We start from the raw sequence: 22362 nt of genomic DNA on the forward strand, positions 1-22362 counted from the left end.
ATTAATAAAGATGTAGAGGCTGAAATGTCTGCGTCAGCCTGAGATTCTGTCCTCCATCATCTTCACACAAACTGCACGCACAGCAATAAACAACTCCGTTTATTATCACTTGACATGATTTCTGCTGCTCTTTCATTTCCAGGTTTCAGAAGGAGATTCAATTTATCTAATAAACATGCTCGTGTTGCCCTCCAGTGGATGACGGATTACCTACACTGAGGAAAATGATTTTCAGATGCTGATTTTTCATAACCTGAGGTAAATATGGTATGTTAAAGTGGGCTAATATAGAGTTGAGACTCCTTTAAATGCATTAGAATCATGCAAGGTCAGAAATTGTTGTAATTTTATATTGCAAGTAATATTTTATATTCTTTTAATATTTTATATTGATATTCATTTTATTACAAGATGCATGTAATATTTTATTTATTTTTTATTATTTATTATTATTTAATAATAATAATAATTTATTTATTTTACGTTTGTTTTATTTGTAAGTATTTTATCAGAAGATGCATGCAATATTTTATTTATTTTTAAATATTTTATGTTTGATTTATTTGTATTTTATCAGACGCATATAATAATGTATTTATTTTTTATAAATTGCATTTCTTTTATTTGTATTTTATCAGAAGATGCATGCAATATTTTATTTATTTTTATATTTTACGTTTGTTTTATTTGTGATTATTTTATTAGAAGATGCATGTAATATTTTATTTATTTTTTATTATTTATTATTATTAAATAATAATAATAATTTATTTATTTATTTTACGTTCGTTTTATTTGTGATTATTTTATTAGAAGATGCATGTAATATTTTATTTATTTTTTATTATTTATTATTATTAAATAATAATAATAATTATTCATTTATTTTACGTTCATTTTATTTGTGAGTATTTTATTAGAAGATGCATGTAATATTTTATTTATTTTTTAAATATTTTATGTTTGTTTTATTTGTGAGTATTTTATCAGACGCATGTAATGATGTATTTATTTTTTATATATTGCATTTATTTATTTGTATTTTATCAAAAGATGCATGAAATTATTTTATTTATTTTAGATTTTATGTTTGTTTTATTTGTGATAATTTTTTCAGACGCATGTAATATTTTATGTATTTATTTTTTAATATTTTACGTTTGTTTTATTTGTTATTATTTTATCAGATCTATGTAATAATGTATTTATTTTGTATATATTGCATATCTTTTATTTATATTTTATCAGAAGATGCATGCAATATTTTATTTATTTTTATATTTTACGTTTGTTTTATTGTTGATTATTTCATCAGAGGATGCATGTAATATTTTATGTAATATTATTTTTTATATTTTACATTAGTTTCATTTGTGATTATTTTATTAGAAGATGCATGTAATATTTTATTTATTTTTTATTATTTATTATTATCAAATAATAATAATTATTTATTTATTTTACGTTAATTTTATTTGTGATTATTTTATTAGAAGATGCATGTAATATTTTATTTATTTGTTTTATTATTTATTATTATTAAATATTAATAATAATTTATTTATTTTACATTAGTTTCATTTGTGATTATTTTATTAGAAGATGCATGTAATATATATATATTTTTTATTATTTATTATTATTAAATATTAATAATTTATTTATTTTACATTAGTTTCATTTGTGATTATTTTATTAAAAGATGCATGTAATATTTTATTTATTTATTTTATTATTTATTATTATTAAATAATAATAATAATTTATTTATTTTACGTTAATTTTATTTGTGATTATTTTATTAGAAGATGCATGTAATATTTTATTTATTTATTTTATTATTTATTATTATTAAATAATAATAATAATTTATTTATTTTACGTTAATTTTATTTGTGATAATTTTATTAGAAGATGCATGTAATATTTTATTTATTTATTTTATTATTTATTATTATTAAATAATAATAATAATTTTTTTATTTTACGTTCGTTTTATTTGAGATTATTCCAAACAGGGAAAACCACCAACAATCAAGATTGCATGATTATATGCTGTCAAGGCTTTGCAATCAAAAATGTGTTTATAATGCAAGTCAATGGGGTAAAAACAGCCCCCAACATAACCAAAGAGGAGTCAATTTGAACAATGCACAAGGGTCAATGCATTATAAGTTAAAGCAACATAAAAATATTTGTTGTCTTGACTGTTTTACAGTGTAGAGACTTTTAATAATTTAATCAAATGTTTTTTGCTCTAAACATCACGGACGAGAGATTTTGGACACAGAAACTGAACATCGTCTTCATTTACGCAGCAGCTGGTGAGTTTATTTGAATATTCTGATGCTAATTAGTGCTCGCTTGCAGTCATTGGTTGATGTTGATTAATCTTCAGTTGTGCTTGTAGACTCATCTTCAACACCGCTGGACGAACTCTCTCTCCGTTCACATGAATTTCCATTAAACTGCACCGTCTTCTCTGCTTTCTGCTGGGAAAGAGACATTTTTATTTAGATATTCTGTAACATTTCTATTGGTATAATAGGAATAATGCTGAATCTCTTCTCACAAGATTTAAAGCTGCCATTAAACAAAAGTACACAGTAAAATATCTGTTAATGCAACAGATTGATAACGAGACTAATATTATCTGTTAAAAAAAAAAAAAAGGTAAAGTGTGTGCTTCATGCTTCTGTCAGTCTATGTCGCTCCTGTCGCTGCTTCATCTAGAATCCTCTTAGTCTATGCTGACATTACCTTCAGCAGCTCAAACACTCTAATGGCTAATGGACAGACGGCTGCTTCTCACTCAGGGCTGCTGTTTATGCTAATGAGGGAGAGATGGTCACTAGTGGGCGGGGCTTTCCCCTTCTGATGACATCATACAAAGGGAGAATGTCAATCAAAGTGTTTCTGCAGACTGTTTTGATTAGAACAAATACAATTAATTCATGTTTAACATTAGAGGCTGGAGATATTCACACACTGCTGACACACAACTGTGTTTAAACCCCTTATAAAAGAGATTTCTTGCATAATAGGTGCCCTTTAAAACCTTCAGCTATTTAAGATGCTGATTACCATTTAACACGTCATAACAGTCTTGTGAAAAGGGTCAGAACAGGTCAGTAAAGGATGACAGAAACTCTTTTAATTGTTTGTGAATTGTGTTCAGACCTGTTTGTTGGTCAGTCCTCGTGGGAATCGGGCGATATCGTCTCTCCTGCGCTCCACTTTCTCCCAGTCGTCTTCCCAGCGTTCCCTCCTGTAGTCGGATTTCTGCGTCGTGATTCGCTGATAAATCGCCAGGTTTTCATTCGTCACCCGAAGAAGATTCTCCCTCCGTTTCTCTGCGTTCAGACTGGAAAATGGTGAAATCGTTATTCATTCATTCATTTTCCTTCAGCTTAGTGCCTTATTTATCAGGGGTCGCCACAGCGGAATGAACCACCAACTAATCTAGCGTATGTTTTATGCAGTGGATGCCCTTCCAGCCACAACCCAGTACTGGGAAACACCCATATACACTCGTTCACACACACACACACACTCATACACTACAGCCAATTTAGTTAATCAATTCCCATATAGCACTTGTGTTTGGACTGTGGGGGAAAGCGGAGCACCCGGAGGAAACCCACGCCAAGACAGGCCTCACAGCAAGAAGGTCGCTAGTTTGAGTCCCAGCTGGGCCAGTTGTTATTTCTGTGTGGAGTTTGCATGTTCTCCCCATGTTGGTGTGGGTTTCATCCGGGTTCTCCGGTTTCCCCCACAGTCCAAACACATGCGCTATAGGGGAATTGATTAACTAAATTGGCTGTAATGTAAGAGTGTGTGTGTGAATGAGTGTGTGTGGGTGTTTCCCTGTACTGGGTTGCAGCTGGAAGGGCATCTGCTGCGTAAAACATATGCTGGAATAGTTGACGGTTCATTCCGCTGTGGTGACCCCTGATGAATAAAGGGACTAAGCCGAAGGAAAATGAATGAATGTATAAACCTACAAAAAACGAATGTTTCTGGCAATATATTTGAGCTCCAGGTAAAGCTGTAGTCTCCGGATCCCCAGGTGTGATGGAGAACAGGTTATGTGTCTCTCAATAATTCATAACGTCTTTGTCAACAGCAGAGCATTAAAGATTCAGCCTGTCAGTTCCAAATGATATGAGACGCTGCCGGAGATCAGAAAACCCGAAACCCTTCTCAGATAAACAGCCGCCAACCGGGTCACATCCACTCTAATCAATATAAACACACACACACACCTGCATTGTGTGTAAGGATTCCAGTGGTCCACGATGCCTTTAGAGCGACTGATGATGTTCAGTCTGGAGGAAAGCAGACGATTGTCTCTCTCGATGATGGACAGTCTCTCCTCCTGCATCTGAAAACAACAACAGCACACTTTACCATAGAGTTACATTAGGTATGCCACACGTCTGTTGAATGCTTGATTCTTTAAAGAGCCCATATTATACATGAAATAGGGTCATATTTAGGTTGTAAGGGTCTCCAACAATAGTCTAATATGCATGCAAGGTCAAAAAACACTTTGATGGTCTTATAATCTGCATTTATTTTTACCTAATTATCCCAACGACTCTCATATGAATCGTCCAGCGATTCATTTGTTCCCAAACCCCTCCTCAGCGCGAAGCTAATCTTCGCTGATTGGACCGATGACAGCCTGCTGCGATTGGTTGACACGGACAAGGCTTCAGCGCGAGACAGAGTGAAATGCCCAGCTGCTAATCTACATAATAAAAGTAGTCACAGTGCATACACGCTTCATAGTGGATTTTGGCTGCCAGTGGGTGAATGTAAACACAGACGATGGACTAGAAAATACTGACGACTAACTATTTTATTGAGCAAAAAGTCCAAGAACTGGCGAGGAGGTCACAGTCTTCTTGCTCTTTTCACACACACACACACACACACAGGGCCTGCGCGTCTATAGAGGACCGGCTGAATAGAGAGGGCGCGGCGCTCAGTTATATCCGCGAAAACCCGTGCTATGGCGAGTGGATAGTGCCACGGATAACCGAACGAAGGAGACAGTCGTGTACTTTTACGTCTGAGAGGGTTACGTCGCCTCAGCAGTCGTGTGATAAGCACGTCGCCTCATACACATCTGAGACTGACGTCGCCCCATCAAACGTGTGATAAGCACACCGCCTCAAACACGTCTGACACTGACGTCTCCTCAACAAACGTGTAATAAGCATTTCCCGACATAAGTGTCATGTGACGCCAAATAATAAAGTAACCTTAGGTTGTTGTTTTACTACCAATTTATATTTATTATTTCATATAATTCACCATCACTATAAACGTGGTTTTAAGTTTAGCTCGAACAAGTTATCATTATATTGTTCTGAGATGTATAATTCCTTTATGTTATGTTTATGTTGATTTCTTGAGTCATTCTGACCGTGAAATGTGCGAAAATACTTGGCCCTTAAAAGAAGTTCAATAGGGGGTATAGCCTTTTGCATATTTAAAAAAATATATAGGCCAACTGTATAATGTATTGTGTAAAAGCTGTTATATGGCACGTTTCGTCCACAGACTAACTAAAAAAATAAACCCAAAACCATAAAATGCTCAAATTTGTTGCTGAGAAATGCTCTGATTATTTTTTGTAAATCAATTCACATTTCCACATGAAAAGATTCACGTTGGACACTAGATTATAAGGACTTATTTATCAGTAAAGCAAATAATGCATCACATGAGTTAATTGTATAAGGGATACATGTCACATTGACATATCTCCTGTTCAAACAAAAAAATTAACAGCTATTCCTCCATGAGATACCCATCCGAAGGGCTGTAGAGATCGCGAAGTGCCACTTGATCCAAGCCGGGATAATGCCAACCCTACGAGGACCTGAGAGGTGATGCGTAAAAAACGGACTTTGTGGACAAGATACACACACAGGCTATATATACACACACACATGGTTGTATCATACACAGGCAGCATTTTTAGAAGCACTAGGCTATATGTTTATGTGACGTAAATTATTGTGAAAAGCACTATACATAAAAACTTTAAATGAATGAAAAATCTTAAATTATGGTAAATATAACTGTTTCTGAGCTGCAGCCAGGGGCGTTGCTAGACATAAAGCTCTACTGGGGCACGTGCCCCCGCCCCCACCCCCTCAAAAAAAAAAAAAAAAAAAAAAAATATATATATATATATATATATATATATATATATAAATATATATATATATATATATATATATATATATATATATATATATATATATATATAAATAAATATATATATATATATATATATATATAATCGCACAGGAATATCAGTATATTAATATAGGCTTTGCTAAAAGGCTGGTCAAATGTCTTTTTTTACAGAAGCTAACAGACGCACAAGCTGCGACCACGGTGATGAGTCAACAATCGCATATATTTTGACTTATTTAAAGTAGGATATAGGCTATAGCATATAATAATTTTGTGTAAAGAAGTGTATAAAAAATGTAGCCAATATATATAACGTCCCTGCTATGTAGCGCATATATAGCCTATATTGTAACCCTTTCAATAGATAGACCTCATCAATGACATATTAAGCATGGACATTTAAAGGATAAGTTATGCTGTGAGATGCATCCATGACTTTACACATTAAAGTAATAATCAAGTGTGTTCAGGTTATGTACCTTATGGAGTCACTCTCTTAATATTGGATATTGAAGAAGCATAAAATGCTGTTATGAAACAAACTCTCTTATATCTGCTGGTGCTGCTATCAATACGCAGATCTCGGGTTATGCTGGTGCAGCCGTTAATACACGGTTCAGGTAATCACAAAGCCAGCTCGCCTATATGATGTTTAATTATGGGTGGGTCGCAGGTGGATAAGTTCAATCATTGGTTATGCAGACCACTTTGACTAAAATATCAAATAGTTCAAACGCTTTGATTAAACTAAAGCGAAACTTATTCATCAATGGATGTTTGTCATAAAGAGTGATAATAAAGGCTGCTCTTTTATTTTTGATCATGCAGTTAACAAAGATTCAATATTCGAAACTGAATATTTTACTTTTATTTTATTTATATTACGATTGTATTTAACAGACCAGTTTGTGTTTTGGCCGCGGCAAATAGCGGACCCTGAGGCACATCGCTTCACTTCAGTTTATTAGTTATTCTTGTTTATTTTGTAAATAACTGACCCACAAAAACTAAGATACAAATTGTAAAAAACAAAATTCGTTCAAAGAATATTTTTCTTCCGACGAAAATATATATAATTAATATATATTTTTGTGCGTCCCCATCCGCTACACTGTGCAGTGTTTGTTTCTCTCCACGGGAAAAAAGGATTTAATTAATGCTCCCGTAATCGCTGCTACACAAACCCCAGTGATATATTAGCTACATATTTTTATAAATGTCTTTACACAAAATTACTGTATGCTATAGCCTATAGCCTACTTTAAATAAGTCAAAATATGCGATTGTTGACTCATCACCGGTCGCAGCATGCGCGTCTGTTAGCTTCTGTAAAAAAAGACATTTGACCAGCCTTTTAGCAAAGCCTATATTAATATACTGATATTCCTGTGAAAGTTTGACACTGTACATTAAACTGAGGAGAGTTTAACTACTTCACAACACTCAGTCACCTGCTCAGCGCGAGGGCGAAGGAGAAAAGTGCAGCGCTGAGGTAAAATCATATTCTCAAGTCATAATCTTTAAAATAATTATAAATTATAAATAAAAGTATTCTTATTATTATACATTATTTTTATATACATATTATTATTCTTATATACATATTATTATTCTTCTAAATAATCTTAAATGTAACTGGAAAACAATGTTAAGACAACTGGAGTGATGCTAAGATCATTTAAGAAATTACTTTTGCATAAATATTAATTTCATTTTAATGAAATTCTATAGACAATTCTATAAAATACAATATATATATATATATATATATATATATATATATATATATATATATATATATATATATATATATATATATATATATATATATATATATGTTATAGGATGTTATATTATCTGTTGTAGACTTGACACATGGCAGATAATTAGGTTTATAAAGTCTTTACCTCCCTGACTCGTCATCCCTCCTTTTTGCTTCATACAAAAAAATCTATCAGGAGGCATGCTTAGTAAGATCACCATCATATTGTTTAAACTTTAGTTTTGTCCACTTGCAACACAAAAAAAGCTGTTATGCTGGTTTTACAATGCATGAGCGGCGCGTAACAAGCAGGTAGCCGTCTTTTTTGGCGCGCATGTTTACTACCGGGTGTTATGAAGCGGACAGGAGACAGAGGTAAGGAAACGTTAGGGTGTTTATTAAATGACAACAAGGAGCACATGAAGGATAGCCAGGAGGATCAGGAATGATGTTGGGGTCTTTTCCTCCGTGGCTGGGTAACAGGAATACACGAGGATGGACAGCAAACACCAGATACAGCTGACAGAGGATGACACAGACTTGGAAGGACTGGAAGACAGGACGATTCGGGTGGACCAGGAAGACTAGGAGGAATACAAAGAGAACAGGTAAGTAAAGCGTTTGTTTTAGCTGAGGATGACTACGCTGAGTGGTCGCTCAGTTGTCCGCTTTCGTCGAGACGAGCCCGGACAATGAGCGACTGGAGTGCTGTGCTTTTATCTGGTGCTCGTGAATGTGATGCAGCTGTGTGCTCATTAGAAGTCAGGTGATGGTGATCTTCGTGAGTGGGGATCGTGAGAGCCTGACCAATCCGTGACAGTACCCCCCTCCCCAGGGCCCGCTCCTGAGGGCCGACACCTCCGACGCCGTGGTGGTCTCCCTCTGCCTCTAGGCGCTGGGAACTCAGGGTGGCTCTCATGAAACTCCACCATGAGACTAGGATCGAGAATATCAGCTCTGGGAACCCATGTCCTTTCTTCGGGGCCGTACCCTTCCCAGTCCACCAGGTACTCCAACTGGCCACCACGACGTCGGGAACGCAAGATCTCCTTCACTGCGTAGACGGCTCCTTCTTCTAGGAGCAGTGGAGGAGGGGGTTCCTCTTCGTGGTCAGGCTCTGTGGAGGGAAGAACAGGATCGTGATAGGGTTTCAGGAGTGATACGTGGAATGTAGGGTGAATACGGTAGTGAGAGGGTAATTGTAGTTTGTAGGTGACGGGGTTAACCTGTTCCACGATGGTGAAGGGACCAACAAATCGGGGACTTAACTTGCGAGAGGGCAGTCGCATGCGTATGTCCCGGGTGGATAGCCACACCTTTTGTCCGGGTGTGTATCTGGGTTCTTCAGACCTTCTTCTATCGGCGGTTACCTTGCTTCGACGGACTGCCCTCTGCAGATGTTGATGAGCCTCGTCCCAGACTCTCTCGCTCTCCCCGGAACCAGTGATCCACTGCGGGGACATCAGATGGTTCGCCATCCCAGGGAAAGAGCGGTGGTTGGAAGCCCAGGACGCACTGGAATGGCGTGAGTCCGGTGGAGGGTTGCCGCAGTGAATTTTGGGCATATTCTGCCCAGCCCAAATACTGGCTCCAGGAGCTCTGGTGACCACTGCAGAAGGTCCTCAGGAACCGTCCCACCTCCTGAATCTTCCTCTCTGTCTGCCCGTTGGTTTGGGGATGATATCCAGAAGAGAGGCTGACGGCCACACCTAGGAGCTTGAAGAAGGCTTTCCATAGACGTGAGATGAACTGTGGACCTCTGTCCGACACAATATCTTCTGGAATACCAAATGACCTGAAGACTTGATTAAAGATATTGTCGGCTGTTTCAAAGGCTGTGGGAAGACCTTTCAGAGGGATTAGTTTGACAAACTTTGAGAATCTATCTACGATGACTAGAATACAGGTATTACCTTCTGACGAGGGGAGGTCAGTGATAAAGTCCACTCCTAGGTGTGACCAGGGACGGTTCGGAATCGGCAAGGGATGGAGCTTTCCAGCGGGTAGATGACGTGGGCTCTTGGATTGGGCACAGTCCTTACAGCCCTGAACATATTGCCTCACATCCCTTGCCATGTTTGGCCACCAGAATCGTTGGGATACTAGCGAGAGAGTATTGTTGATCCCTGGATGTCCAGTGCCTAGCGAGGTATGTAAGGAGTGGATCAGATCTACCCGGTGTTCAGGTGGTATGAACTGCCGATGAGGAGGGCATCCCGGCGGAGCAGGGGCTTCCGGAGTGGCAACGACTGGAGGAGCGTTCCAGGTGATCGGACAAATGGAGATGTGTTCGGGAAGAATCTTCGTTGGGAGTTCTTCATGATCGTGATGCTCGTGTAAACGAGAGAGAGCGTCTGCTCTTAGATTCTTGGGTCCTGGACGATAGGAAATGGAGAAATCAAAACGTGAGAAGAAAAGTGACCATCTGGCTTGACGTGGACATAGTCTCTTGGCCTCTTTGATATATTGGAGGTTTTTGTGATCTGTGATCACCTGGAACGGATGTTTGGCTCCCTCCAACCAGTGACGCCACTCCTCCAAGGCTAGCTTGATTGCTAGAAGCTCCCTGTCTCCTATGCTGTAATTCTGCTCCGCCGGGCTCAACTTCCGAGAGAAATAGGCACAGGGATGCAGTCGGGGCGGTGTATCATGATGTTGGGATAATACTGCCCCGACGCCGGTGGTGGATGCGTCCACTTCCACCACGAAAGGAAGATTTGGGTCAGGATGAGTCAGGAGTGGGGCCCTTGTGAACTCCTTCTTAAGAAGGCGGAAGGCTGCGGCTGCTTCTTTGGTCCACTCCAGTCCTTTGGGTTTACCCTTGAGGAGATTAGTGAGAGGTGATGTAATCCTGCTGTAGTCCTTGATAAACCGTCTATAAAAGTTAGCAAACCCAAGAAACCTCTGGAGCTCCTTAATGGAAGTGGGTTCTGACCAGGATAGAACAGCCTCAATTTTCTTCCCATCCATACGTATACCGGTTTGGTCAATGATGTATCCCAAGAAATGAATCGACTTCTGGTGGAATGAGCATTTCTCCGCTTTGAGGTAGAGGTGATGTTCTCTCAATGTGTGTAGGACCTCCGCAACGTGTTGGCGATGTTCGGCCTCACTCCGGGAGTAAATGAGGATGTCATCTATGTACACTATTACAAAGTGGTGAAGAAACTCCCGGAGGACTTCATGAATGAAGTTTTGGAATACGGAGGGGGCGTTGACCAGACCGTAAGGCATGACCTCATATTCATAGTGGCCAGTAGGGGTCACGAATGCTGTCTTCCATTGGTCCCCCTCACGTATTCTTATCAGATTATACGCGCTGCGGAGGTCCAATTTAGTGAAGACTTTAGCTTCTCGGAGCTGTTCCAAAGCGGCTGGTACCAGAGGAAGGGGATATCGGTATTTTACTGTACCGTTATTTAGGACCCTGTAGTCGATGCATGGACGCAGCCCTCCGTCCTTCTTGGCCACAAAGAAGAAGCTTGAGGCGGCTGGTGATTTTGAGTGACGTATGTACCCCTGACTCAGAGCCTCCCTTATGTAATCTTCCATTGCCTGATTCTCTGGAAGCGAGAGCGGGTAGATCCTACCTCTTGGCAACTGGGCATCTGGAACTAGGTCGATCGCGCAGTCCCATGGCCGATGCGGCGGTAGCTGGGAAGCTCTCTTGGGGCAGAAGACATCATGAAAGGAGCTGTACTCCTTAGGAATGTGGATAGACTGCTTCTCAGGAGGACTCTCGACCGATGTTGTAAACAAAGAAATGGGGTTCCGACCTTGAAGAGGGAGATTTGGAAAACAGGTAGGTGTACATCCAGATCCCCATTTCTTTATCTCTCCTGTGCCCCAAGAGATGATGGGATCGTGCTTCACCAGCCACGGGCGCCCTAGAATGATGTCCATATTTGCACCCTCCAGAACCAGAAATTGAATCCTCTCTTGATGTAACAACCCCACTTGAAGAAGGATGTCTTCGCATTGTCGATGGATACGGGTCGAAGATCGAGTGCACTGGGTTATCGGTTGTATCTGGTATATATGCGAGGACGCCTCAGTACGTAGGTGGAGTTGACGACAGAGGGATTGGGAGATGAAGTTCCCTGCTGACCCGGAGTCGATGAGGGCTGTGACAAGGAGAGAAATAGAGGCAGTAGTTATTTGTACGGTGGTAGTAAGTGGTTTACATTGTTCAATATTCGTACTGAATACACTCACTGAAGTCCGAATGGGACGAAGGGGACACTCCATACGGGTGTGTCCACTGACACCGCAGTATAGACACAGACCCCGGGTCAGCCTCCTCTGTCGTTCCGCTGATGTCAGTCTTCCAGACTCTATTATCATGGGTTCTGGTTCTGGAGAGGCTGTTGACTCAGGCGATTGGAGGAGTGCAGACGAGGGGGTGATGGTGTCCTGTTGATAGGAACGGAGACGATCGGAACATCGGAGAGAATGTTGGATGAATCTCTCCAGACCCATAGTATCATCTAATGTGGCCAGCTGGATTCGGAGAGTGGGTTCCAAGCCGAGCCGGTACGTGGTCAACAACGATCTCTCATTCCATCCACTTGCAGCTGCTAGAGTGCGAAACCGGAGAGCATATTCCTGTGTAGATAGAGTACCTTGCTTTAGATGATACAGCTGCTCTCCAGCGGCTACTTCCCCATCAGAACGTCCAAACACCTCTTTGAAATACTCCGTGAAGGTAGTGATGGAATTCATGACCGGCCCGGCTTGGTTCCAGATCGTCTCAGCCCATTTAAGTGCAGGCCCAGAGAGTAGTGATACGATGTAGGCGATCTTTGACTTATCTGTGGGATATAGAGAAGGTTGCATTTCGAATATGAGGGAACATTGTAACAGAAAACCATTGCACTCCCCCGCTCCGCCTGAGTAGGGCGCTGGTCGGGCCATGGGACTGGAAGGAAGGGCCGAAGAAGAAACTGTGGAGGCGGAAGTGCTCGGTGCTGGTGGTGCGTTGGAAAGTGGAGCTGGTGGCTGTAGAATCCGCTTCAACTGGTCCACCAGCTCTTGAAAGTGATCGGGGGTGCTCATGTTGTCGTCGTTATTGGTCCGGGCTTCTGTTATGAAGCGGACAGGAGACAGAGGTAAGGAAACGTTAGGGTGTTTATTAAATGACAACAAGGAGCACATGAAGGATAGCCAGGAGGATCAGGAATGATGTTGGGGTCTTTTCCTCCGTGGCTGGGTAACAGGAATACACGAGGATGGACAGCAAACACCAGATACAGCTGACAGAGGATGACACAGACTTGGAAGGACTGGAAGACAGGACGATTCGGGTGGACCAGGAAGACTAGGAGGAATACAAAGAGAACAGGTAAGTAAAGCGTTTGTTTTAGCTGAGGATGACTACGCTGAGTGGTCGCTCAGTTGTCCGCTTTCGTCGAGACGAGCCCGGACAATGAGCGACTGGAGTGCTGTGCTTTTATCTGGTGCTCGTGAATGTGATGCAGCTGTGTGCTCATTAGAAGTCAGGTGATGGTGATCTTCGTGAGTGGGGATCGTGAGAGCCTGACCAATCCGTGACACCGGGACTCTCAGAGCAGCGCCTGCAAGAGGCGCGAGATGCGTCAGTTTGCTTTTTGATTAAACACATTGCTTTCACCAGCGTTGGTTCGGTTGCACTTAGAGAATAACGTCTTTATTTCGGAATTACCACTCTTAATAAATACACTTGCATATGAAGTAAATCATACTGTATCTCAATGCATTTACTGGGGCACTGGAGATTTTTACTGGGGCACGTGCCCCAGTGAATTGGGTCTAGCGACGCCCCTGGCTGCAGCTCTAGTTCATAATATTATAATGCATTAATGATAAATAATACTGTATTATACTTGTTAACTAATCAATGTGCGTTTTCAGCACAGGATGTGTTATATTTTGACTATGTTATTTTATATTTTGATTTAGTTTAGCCTTATAGAAGACAAAACATTACTTCTGACATATTTAGTCATGTGAATCGTTTTAGGCTACTTTTGTCTAGTTTTAGTCAAATTTCATATGATTTTAGACAACTGAATCTACTCTGGATTTAACGAATACACATTTTCTAAGAAATTGTTGTACTATCTATGCATTTTCTGTGGTCGTATAGCTATGCTTTGTAAAAAGTTTCATTTGGCCGCATAAATCTGTCTGCGACTAGTGTCTACATCTTCCTGGCGACAGCCCGGGGAAGAAGACTACCGGTAAACAGTCTTTTTTAACGTGATGTCCGAAAGTAGGATGTGCTGTAAAATTACTGTTGTACATGAGGTTTTAATTTGATCTGTGATTCCGGTGTATCTGAATCCCTGTAGAGTCTGTCAGAACTGTAACCATATTAGTTAAATTCACCCAGACACTCATTCAAATCTTTACTGTACAAGTTGGGATTCTGAAGCAATACAAAAATATGTCACATATTCTTGGCTAATTCTGCCACATTTTACAGTAATGTTTATTAATGTACACTGACCCTGTAAACAAATAAACCAAACATAAGAGGTAAAATAACTCGAAAAAATCAAATGTATTCCTATAAAGCATTTAGATTACTTGCATTAAGTATATTGTATATGAAAGCAAGCTTAATCATGAACCATCAACAATACTTTTTCACAACGGAATTGAACTAAAGCACCATGAGTAAAGACGGGGCCACCATTATGCACCAGTGCCATCACACATGGCACAGACCAAGTACAATGTTAAGATGTCTAATCAAAGCAAGATTCTTAGTGCATATTTTATATAATCATTTCACTACACATGATTTGAAAAGAATAAAAAGATATGAGTTTACTGTAGTGTAGGTGTCACTGTAATAAAGTTTGAATATTTCATCAAAATGTATCTTCTTCATGGAAATTGTTTATTTTTTATTTTTTAGACGACAGTCTTGGCATTAGCTAAAAGTATTTATTTAATTTGTGTATTAATGACTTATTGGCTGAATATAAAAACTTACCTGTGTCTGTAACAAAAATGTCATCCAAGTAATTCGTCCTGAACCAATGGATGAAGTTGTGATGCGGAAGCCAAAAGCAGCAGAACAAAGTTTTAAGTCTATGCTATATCAGGCATACCCAAGTGAGATTGTATAAACATACAATTTCTTACAGATGTGTTTTTAGACACATACATTGTACTCCTGGAGGTCCTCCTCTTTTTCATTTGAATACACTAAGCTAGGGAGGACAACATCACTTGTCTAATACTTGACTTGATGCGAGTTTTGATAATACAAAAGTGTAGAAATTAGTCATACTGCATAATAATTACAACTGCATAATAATTACAACAAAAACAATAATTCAAATAATAATACACATGATATTATTATTTTACCTGTCATTTTAAATATATTTTAAAATATTCTACAAATTGTATATTGCATTTTATATTTAAACCATAAATTATAAGACTAAACAATAGAATAACATATTAGTTGAAGCTGCCCACATGAAGTAATAAATTGTTGATTACTGTTTATATTGAAATTAGCCTACATCTTGATATACACCAATTAACAACAATGCATTGTAATATTACAACACCCAAAAAAATTATTTTGCCTTTTTTACTTTGAAATCTCATGGTCAAAATGCAGATTTCTGTATCATTCTGAAAGTGATACATTCAAATGGAACACAATTTAATCTTTTTTTAATAATTTATATATTTTTGTCGTTTTTATGTTTTTTACTTGCTTCTTTTAGGCTACTCTTGTTTATGTAAAGCACTTTAAATGACTATTTTTAAAGTTGTATTATTAAAATAAACTTGTCTTGCCTTGAAAGCTGCATAACAAAGCCTTAAAGTAGACTAGAAAATGATCCTTTAATGAGTGTAGACACTCATTTGTTGACACATAATAAGCCATTTCAAGACATAATTTGCTCGTGTATAATTTATGTATACAGCGATCTCAGGTGGTTAAGAACATGAAATTGACCTTCACATATATCCAATGCAGCTAAACCATAAGCCTGGCTTAACTGGCCCTATTATGTTATGTTTCTTCATTATCATGTGTTATAAAATATTCCTGCAATTTAATAGGCTACTAATTTGGTAACACTTTATAATAATAACTACACACTAATTAGCTATTAAGCATCAGCAAATAGAGTATCATTTAAGCATTAACTTTACATGAATATACATTATAAGCAGTTTAAACTACAAATACCCTATAACGTAAAAACACATGTATAATATGCTTAATAATTTCATACTTTGTTAATGATTTAATTTTTTAACACTAAATGATGTATTGCATTGTTTACAAACCAGCCATTAAAGAGAAGTTGGCTGTTTTTTATAATCAATCACAACTTTTTGGATTAATAAACTATGATATGAACATAGATATTGTTTTCAGGCATTAAGTAATGCTTTATTTGGTAAAGTAAAGCTTTATTTGGACACGCGATGTGAGGCGGCGTGCTTAGGAGACGTCGCGTGAGGCGGTGTACTTAGGAGACGTCGTGCTTAGGAGAAGTCGTGTGAGGCGGCGTGCTTAGGAGACGTCATGCTTAGGAGACGTCATGTGAGGCGGCGTACTTAGTTAAGACGTATCATACACGTCAATTTTTTCTGCAATTTTCTTATGTGCGTCGCCGCTACGTCGCCGCCTAAAATGGTTTTTATATGACGTCGCCGTGTCGTCGCCGCTACCTTGACGTCTGCCCTCCCATTCACTCCTATTCAAAATTCGACACGTTGAGGCGGCGACGTTAGGGTCGACTGCTCCTTCTCCTTCTCCATGTGAGGCTGAGAAGTGGCACTATCCACTCGCCATACCCGTGCCTTACACACGCACACAGAGGGCCGGCGCGTCCATAAAGGAGCGGCTGAATAGAGAGGGCGCGGCGCGGCGCTCAGTTATATCCGCGAATACCCGTGCGTTACACACACGAGGAGACACAGACACACACACACACAGGGCCGGCGCGTCCATAGAGGAGCGGCGCTCAGTTATATCCGCGAATACCCGTGCGTTACACACACGAGGAGACACAGCACACACACACACAGGGCCGGCGCGTCCATAGAGGAGCGGCGCTCAGTTATATCCGCGAATACCCGTGCGTTACACACACGAGGAGACACAGCACACACACACACAGGGCCGGCGCGTCCATAGAGGAGCGGCGCTCAGTTATATCCGCGAATACCCGTGCGCTACACACACGAGGAGACAATAATATTGAGCTGAAATATTTTGAAACTTGTCCGTTGCATGTGTGTAAACAGCTGACGGTCCGTAATCAAAGCGGCGCGCGTCGCGTTTTCAACGTGGCTTTACACGCGATATGAGAATATAAAGAGTTAACCTGATACAGCACACGCGGTTACAAGTAACAAAACACAACTAAATACATCATGTGCAAGATAGAGTAAACGAGGCAACAGTTTTAATCGCACGTACTTACACTGGTGAAATGGGGGTAGAAACTGATCCATGATGCACTGATCCATGTTCTGACAGTCTTCACTGATCCTTCCTCTAACAAACTGATGAAGTCTTCTTTGAAAGCATATAGTTTTCATAAGCACTCAGAACTGCTCAAGGCTGGGCTATATTGCTGATGTTTCATCTTTGATTAGACTGTCCATAATATCCATCTGCACAGCGTGACTTCATTCGACCGGTGTCTGTGTGTGTGTGTGTTTGTGTGTGTGACTTTTTTTCTGTTAGTGGGCGGGGCCGCAGGTTTCAAATCTCCCGGGTTTGCGGGCCCAACTACTTGTGTTTCGTAGCTGCGTCATCGCGAAACACCTAATGACTCGTTATCAAGACGACTCGTTTGAAGCACTATGAGTCGACTCTTTTATAGATGAATCAATAGTTTTAAACACTGTACACCTACAGATTTAAGCCTTAGCTGGATATTTCACTTCACTTAGAGCTATGTTACACACTACATGGAAGGGCATTTTCAAAAACCCATAATATGGGCTCTTTAAGACTAACTCATAGTTAAGACCTTAATAATTTTTTGTCAGTTCATTCAGTAATAATAATACAAAGGTTCTATAATTGCAAAGGCAAACACGTGACTTGAAAATGAAAGAGAATTAAATTTAATAAAAAGAAAATGTCATTGGGAAATTTGCTTGATTTTGCAAATATTTACAAAGAAATGCAAACAACATTGAAGTAAACATCATCGTTCAACAACTTAATTACTAATATTTTTTGAGTGCTTTAGAATTAATCGTTATTTGCAATTATTTTTAATTATGATATTTTCCAAATGTTTCTGGGTGAAACTGTTTTTGGTTATAAATAAAACAATTAATGTAAATCCAAATCTAATTTTAGAGTGCAGTTATTGATTCTAAATTCATCCATAAACTAACACCGGAACTTATTTTGCCAGTAAATTAATGTGTAATTTCTCGTTTCAGTATGAATGAATGAATGAATGTGTAAGTGACTGAATAAATGACTGACTGAATGAATAACTGAATGAATGAATGACTGAATAAATGAGTGAGTGACTGAATGAATGAATGAGTGAATGGCTGAATGAATAACTGACTGAATGAATGACTGAATAAGTGAGTGAGTGACTGAATGTATAACTGAATGAATGAATTACTGAATAAATGAGTGAGTGACTGAATGAATGAATGAGTGAGTGGCTGAATGAATAACTGACTGAATGACTGAATAAGTGAGTGAGTGACTGAATGTATAACTGAATGAATGAATGAGTGAGTGACTGAATGAATGAATGAGTGAGTGGCTGAAGGAATAACTGACTGATTGTATGAATGAACGAGCACCGGGACTGACTGAATGAATGAATGAGTGAGTGGCTGAAGGAATAACTGACTGATTGTATGAATGAACGAGCACCGGGACTGACTGAATGAATGAATGAGTGAGTGGCTGAATGAATAAATGCATGACTGAATGAATGAATGAGTGAGTGGCTGAATGAATGATTGACTTACTGAATGTATGAATGAATGACTGAGTGACAATGTATGACTGAATCAATGAATGAATAAGTGACTTAATGACTGACTGAATAAGTGAGTAACTGAATGTACGAGTGAATGAATGAATAAGTGACTAAATAATGTATAATTGACTGACTGAATGAGTGACTGAATGAATGAGTGGGTGAATAAACAACTGACTGAACAAGTGAGTGGGTGACTGAATGAATAAATGATTGAATAATAGACAATGAATGAGTGACTGAATGAATGACTGGATGAATAAATAAATAAAAGACTTATTGAATTAATTAATGAATAACTGACTGAATGTATGAATGAATGATCACTTGGACTGACTGAATGTATAACTGAATGAATGAGTGAGTAGATGAATGGGTGAGTGATTAAATGTATAACTGATTGAATGAGTGAGTGGCTGAATTAATTAACTAATGACTTACTGGATGTGCAAATGAATGACTGACTGACTGAATGAGTGAGTGACTGAATGAATGAATGAGCACCTGGAATAGCTGAATGTATAACTGAATGAATGAATGACTGACCGAATGAATGAGTGAGTGACTGAATTAATGATTGACTGAGTGACTGGATGTTTAACTGAATGAATGAGTGCGTAGCTGAATGACCAAATGGGTGAGTGACTGAATGTATAACTGAATGAATGAGTGAGTGGCTGAATTAATTAATTAATGACTTACTGGATGTGTGAATGAATGACTTACTGAATGAGTGAGTGACTGAATAAATAAGTGACTAAATTACTGAATGAATGAATGAATGAATGATTGACTGAATGTATGAATGAATGTTCACCTGCGCTTTCTTCAATTTGTGCTGAATATGAGCAGGTGTTTGGATGCCTTTAGTGTCCACAACAGACGAGGCTTCTTTCACCTTAGAAAAACAAACACAGAAAGCTACATCACTTCAACTCTGTTATTAATTACTGCATTCATCCATTGCTTTCGCAGTCATTACTCATCCCGATACCTCAAATTTTCCATAACACAACAAATAAATTAGGGTTGAAGACCAAATTATTGCCCTCCTGTGAAATATTCGTTTTAATTCAAGTATTTTCCAAGTGCTGTTTAACATTGTTCACAGTATTATATTTTTGTTCCTGGAGAAAGTCTTTAGTTTGGCTGGTCTATAAACATATAACATTATTATTATTTTTAATGTAAAATTGTTGTGGTCAAAAATATTCACCCCCTTAATAAATGACATTTTTCCGATTACATAACTACAGAACAAACCACTGTTATTCAAAAACTTGCCTTAATTACCTAGTTATGCATTTAAATTGTATTTTAAGCCATCATGCAAATTACCTAAAATATTAGCTACTGTATGTACTGTTATGACAAAGACAAACGAAATTAGCTATTATAAATTAGTTATTAAACAATTGTGTTTAAAAGTGTGTTGAAAAAATAGTTTGGGAAATATTTAATCAATGATTAATTTCACAACGGGTGCTAATAAGTTATCAACTTTAAAAAATAAAGATTTTTGACAATTTATAAATAATTTAACCTAAAAAATGTAAGCTTATTATCATTTTTAGTCGCATTTCTCATTTTTATTCAACTTAATATATTAAAACTAGAGAAAAAAACTTCCTGAAATTTATTTTCTCGCGATTATTAAACAGTATTAATTGAATAATAACCTGCCTCTGACCTTGTTTCTGTGCTCCTGGTAGCGTGTTTGGTCCCATTTCTGCTGCAGGAATCTGTTGGTCGCGGGTTTGAGCGGCAGGTAAGACTTGTGCATCTCAAATAAACTAATAGTAATCAAATAAACAGATGCTTCTGCTGCCCGTTTCTGTTTATTCAGCCTCCAGTTCCGCTCCTTCACGCTGATTGGTCAGTATTAAATATTAAAAGAGCTGTGCATCATCCTTAGTAACCACGCTCGGCAACATAAACAACATGTAATGTACACGTATGTTGTTTACAGAGCAGCACGTCAAAAGATGCACCTTTAAAATAAACATTTTGGTATTTCTGGAACTTATTTTACTGGAGCCGTTTTATAAATAAATATATAGCTAATAAAAATATCTTATTGTAAACTTTTAAAATGCAGTGTTGTATTTGGTATTACTATTTCGGGAAATAAATAGAGTAAATTAGCGTATGAGGTAAGCGCGCCACTTTTCGCGGGCTTTACCGCAAACCGGAAAACGTCATTAGTTAAGATACACAAGATAGGGCTCTTCAGATGTGGACGAACTAATCTAAAATATCTTAAAAGCATATTAAATTTCTTTTATTCATATCACAACTTCATTAAACATCAAATATACTTTTTTAACTAATAAACGTACATATACAAACCAAATCAAGCCTCATTGGGCTCCACCAACTTCATAAACTTCAGAATTTGGGTTTTCCGCTGTTCTGAAATGCAGGGATTTTCTTTAAGTCACAGAGAATGTAATTGAATGTGAAAATGTGTATGTGTGAATTGTATTTGATTGATTTTGGATGGACTGGTGATGAAACTAAATGCGTAGTAATGTAAAACAGTAATTATACAGAGTATTGTTCATATTAATTATTAAATTACGCTTTGAATTGTTTTATTCTACTCAGACTAATGTAAAAATATTAATTATTGTTTAGTGTCACAAAAGTTATGCTGTATATCTAGACTTTACCGTGTTTCCGCTCCTGGCCGCAAGATGGCGACGCTCCCTCATTCAAGCGCCAGCTTTTCCTGACAGCAACGCATTCGCATTCCCATCAAAGTAAACACATGAATCGACACAAAGCGTGAAAACAGACTCAAAAGAAGAGAATCTGAGGTATTTAACCTGCATTATGTTTTGGTTTATTTATTTGTTCAGACAGTATTATGAAGTTTTATGCAGTGCAGGCAGAAATATGAACTGTTAATGTTGTACAGTTAACTAAATGAAATATGTTTTTTTTTTCATTAATCATCGCTATTCAATACAACAGTAGTGTAGAGTTCGCAAAAACGTGCTCTTTATTGATAGTTTTAAAGAACAATGCAAAGTATTTTTGTATTATTTGTCGTGTTTTAAATGATGTCATTTAGATGACTCATAAGTGGGCAGAATTGGAGGCATTATCTAAAATACAGCTAAAGGTATGTAGTGTACACTGATATAGCTCACTTATAAGACTCGTTTTGACCAAATTGTAAGGCAACAGTACACTTATAGAGAAATACAATAAGTAGTGTAGTATTGAAACGAAATTGAATGATTCAATTGCAGTGTGTCTGTGTATGCAAATTTGAGCATCATAGTATTCATTTTAGCAATGTGTTACTATTGAAATTCACACAAGCTCTGACTGGGGTCTGTATTGAGTTTCTGTTGGGTTACTTGAGTGTTTTTAGATCACTGACTT

At 38.0% G+C, this 22362-nt stretch overlaps 1 protein-coding gene across 2 annotated transcripts; it reads right to left on the reverse strand.

The window, feature by feature from the left end:
- Window positions 1-2310: 2310 nt before the first annotated feature.
- On the reverse strand, window positions 2311-20820 carry si:ch211-284k5.2 (uncharacterized). Of its 2 annotated transcripts, none has more exons than XM_056451346.1 (5): window positions 20660-20820; window positions 19787-19867; window positions 4266-4384; window positions 3181-3364; window positions 2311-2489 (listed from the first exon to the last, which is right to left on the reverse strand). In XM_056451346.1, the coding sequence occupies exons 1-5, from the start codon at window positions 20750-20752 to the stop codon at window positions 2388-2390; spliced, it is 579 nt and encodes a 192-aa protein (XP_056307321.1). In that variant the 5' UTR covers window positions 20753-20820; the 3' UTR covers window positions 2311-2387. The 2 variants fall into 2 exon arrangements, with proteins under 2 accessions (XP_056307321.1, XP_056307320.1); XM_056451345.1 differs by having other exon boundaries at window positions 2311-2492.
- Between the last annotated feature and the right edge of the window lie 1542 nt (window positions 20821-22362).

The sequence above is a fragment of the Danio aesculapii genome, chromosome 25 (assembly GCF_903798145.1).
Source record: "Danio aesculapii chromosome 25, fDanAes4.1, whole genome shotgun sequence".
Classification (NCBI taxonomy): domain Eukaryota; kingdom Metazoa; phylum Chordata; class Actinopteri; order Cypriniformes; family Danionidae; genus Danio; species Danio aesculapii.

What these genes read in the sequence shown, in the direction of transcription:
- si:ch211-284k5.2 (XM_056451345.1), bottom strand. Translation starts at nt 20,752, where the DNA reads ATGCACAAGTCTTACCTGCCGCTCAAACCCGCGACCAACAGATTCCTG. An exon ending in ACAAATTGAAGAAAGCGCAG is followed by an intron (nt 4,385 to 19,786) that starts GTGAACATTCAT and finishes TGTTGTTTTCAG; the next exon opens with ATGCAGGAGGAGAGACTGTC. An exon ending in AATCCTTACACACAATGCAG is followed by an intron (nt 3,365 to 4,265) that starts GTGTGTGTGTGT and finishes ACCATTTTCCAG; the next exon opens with TCTGAACGCAGAGAAACGGA.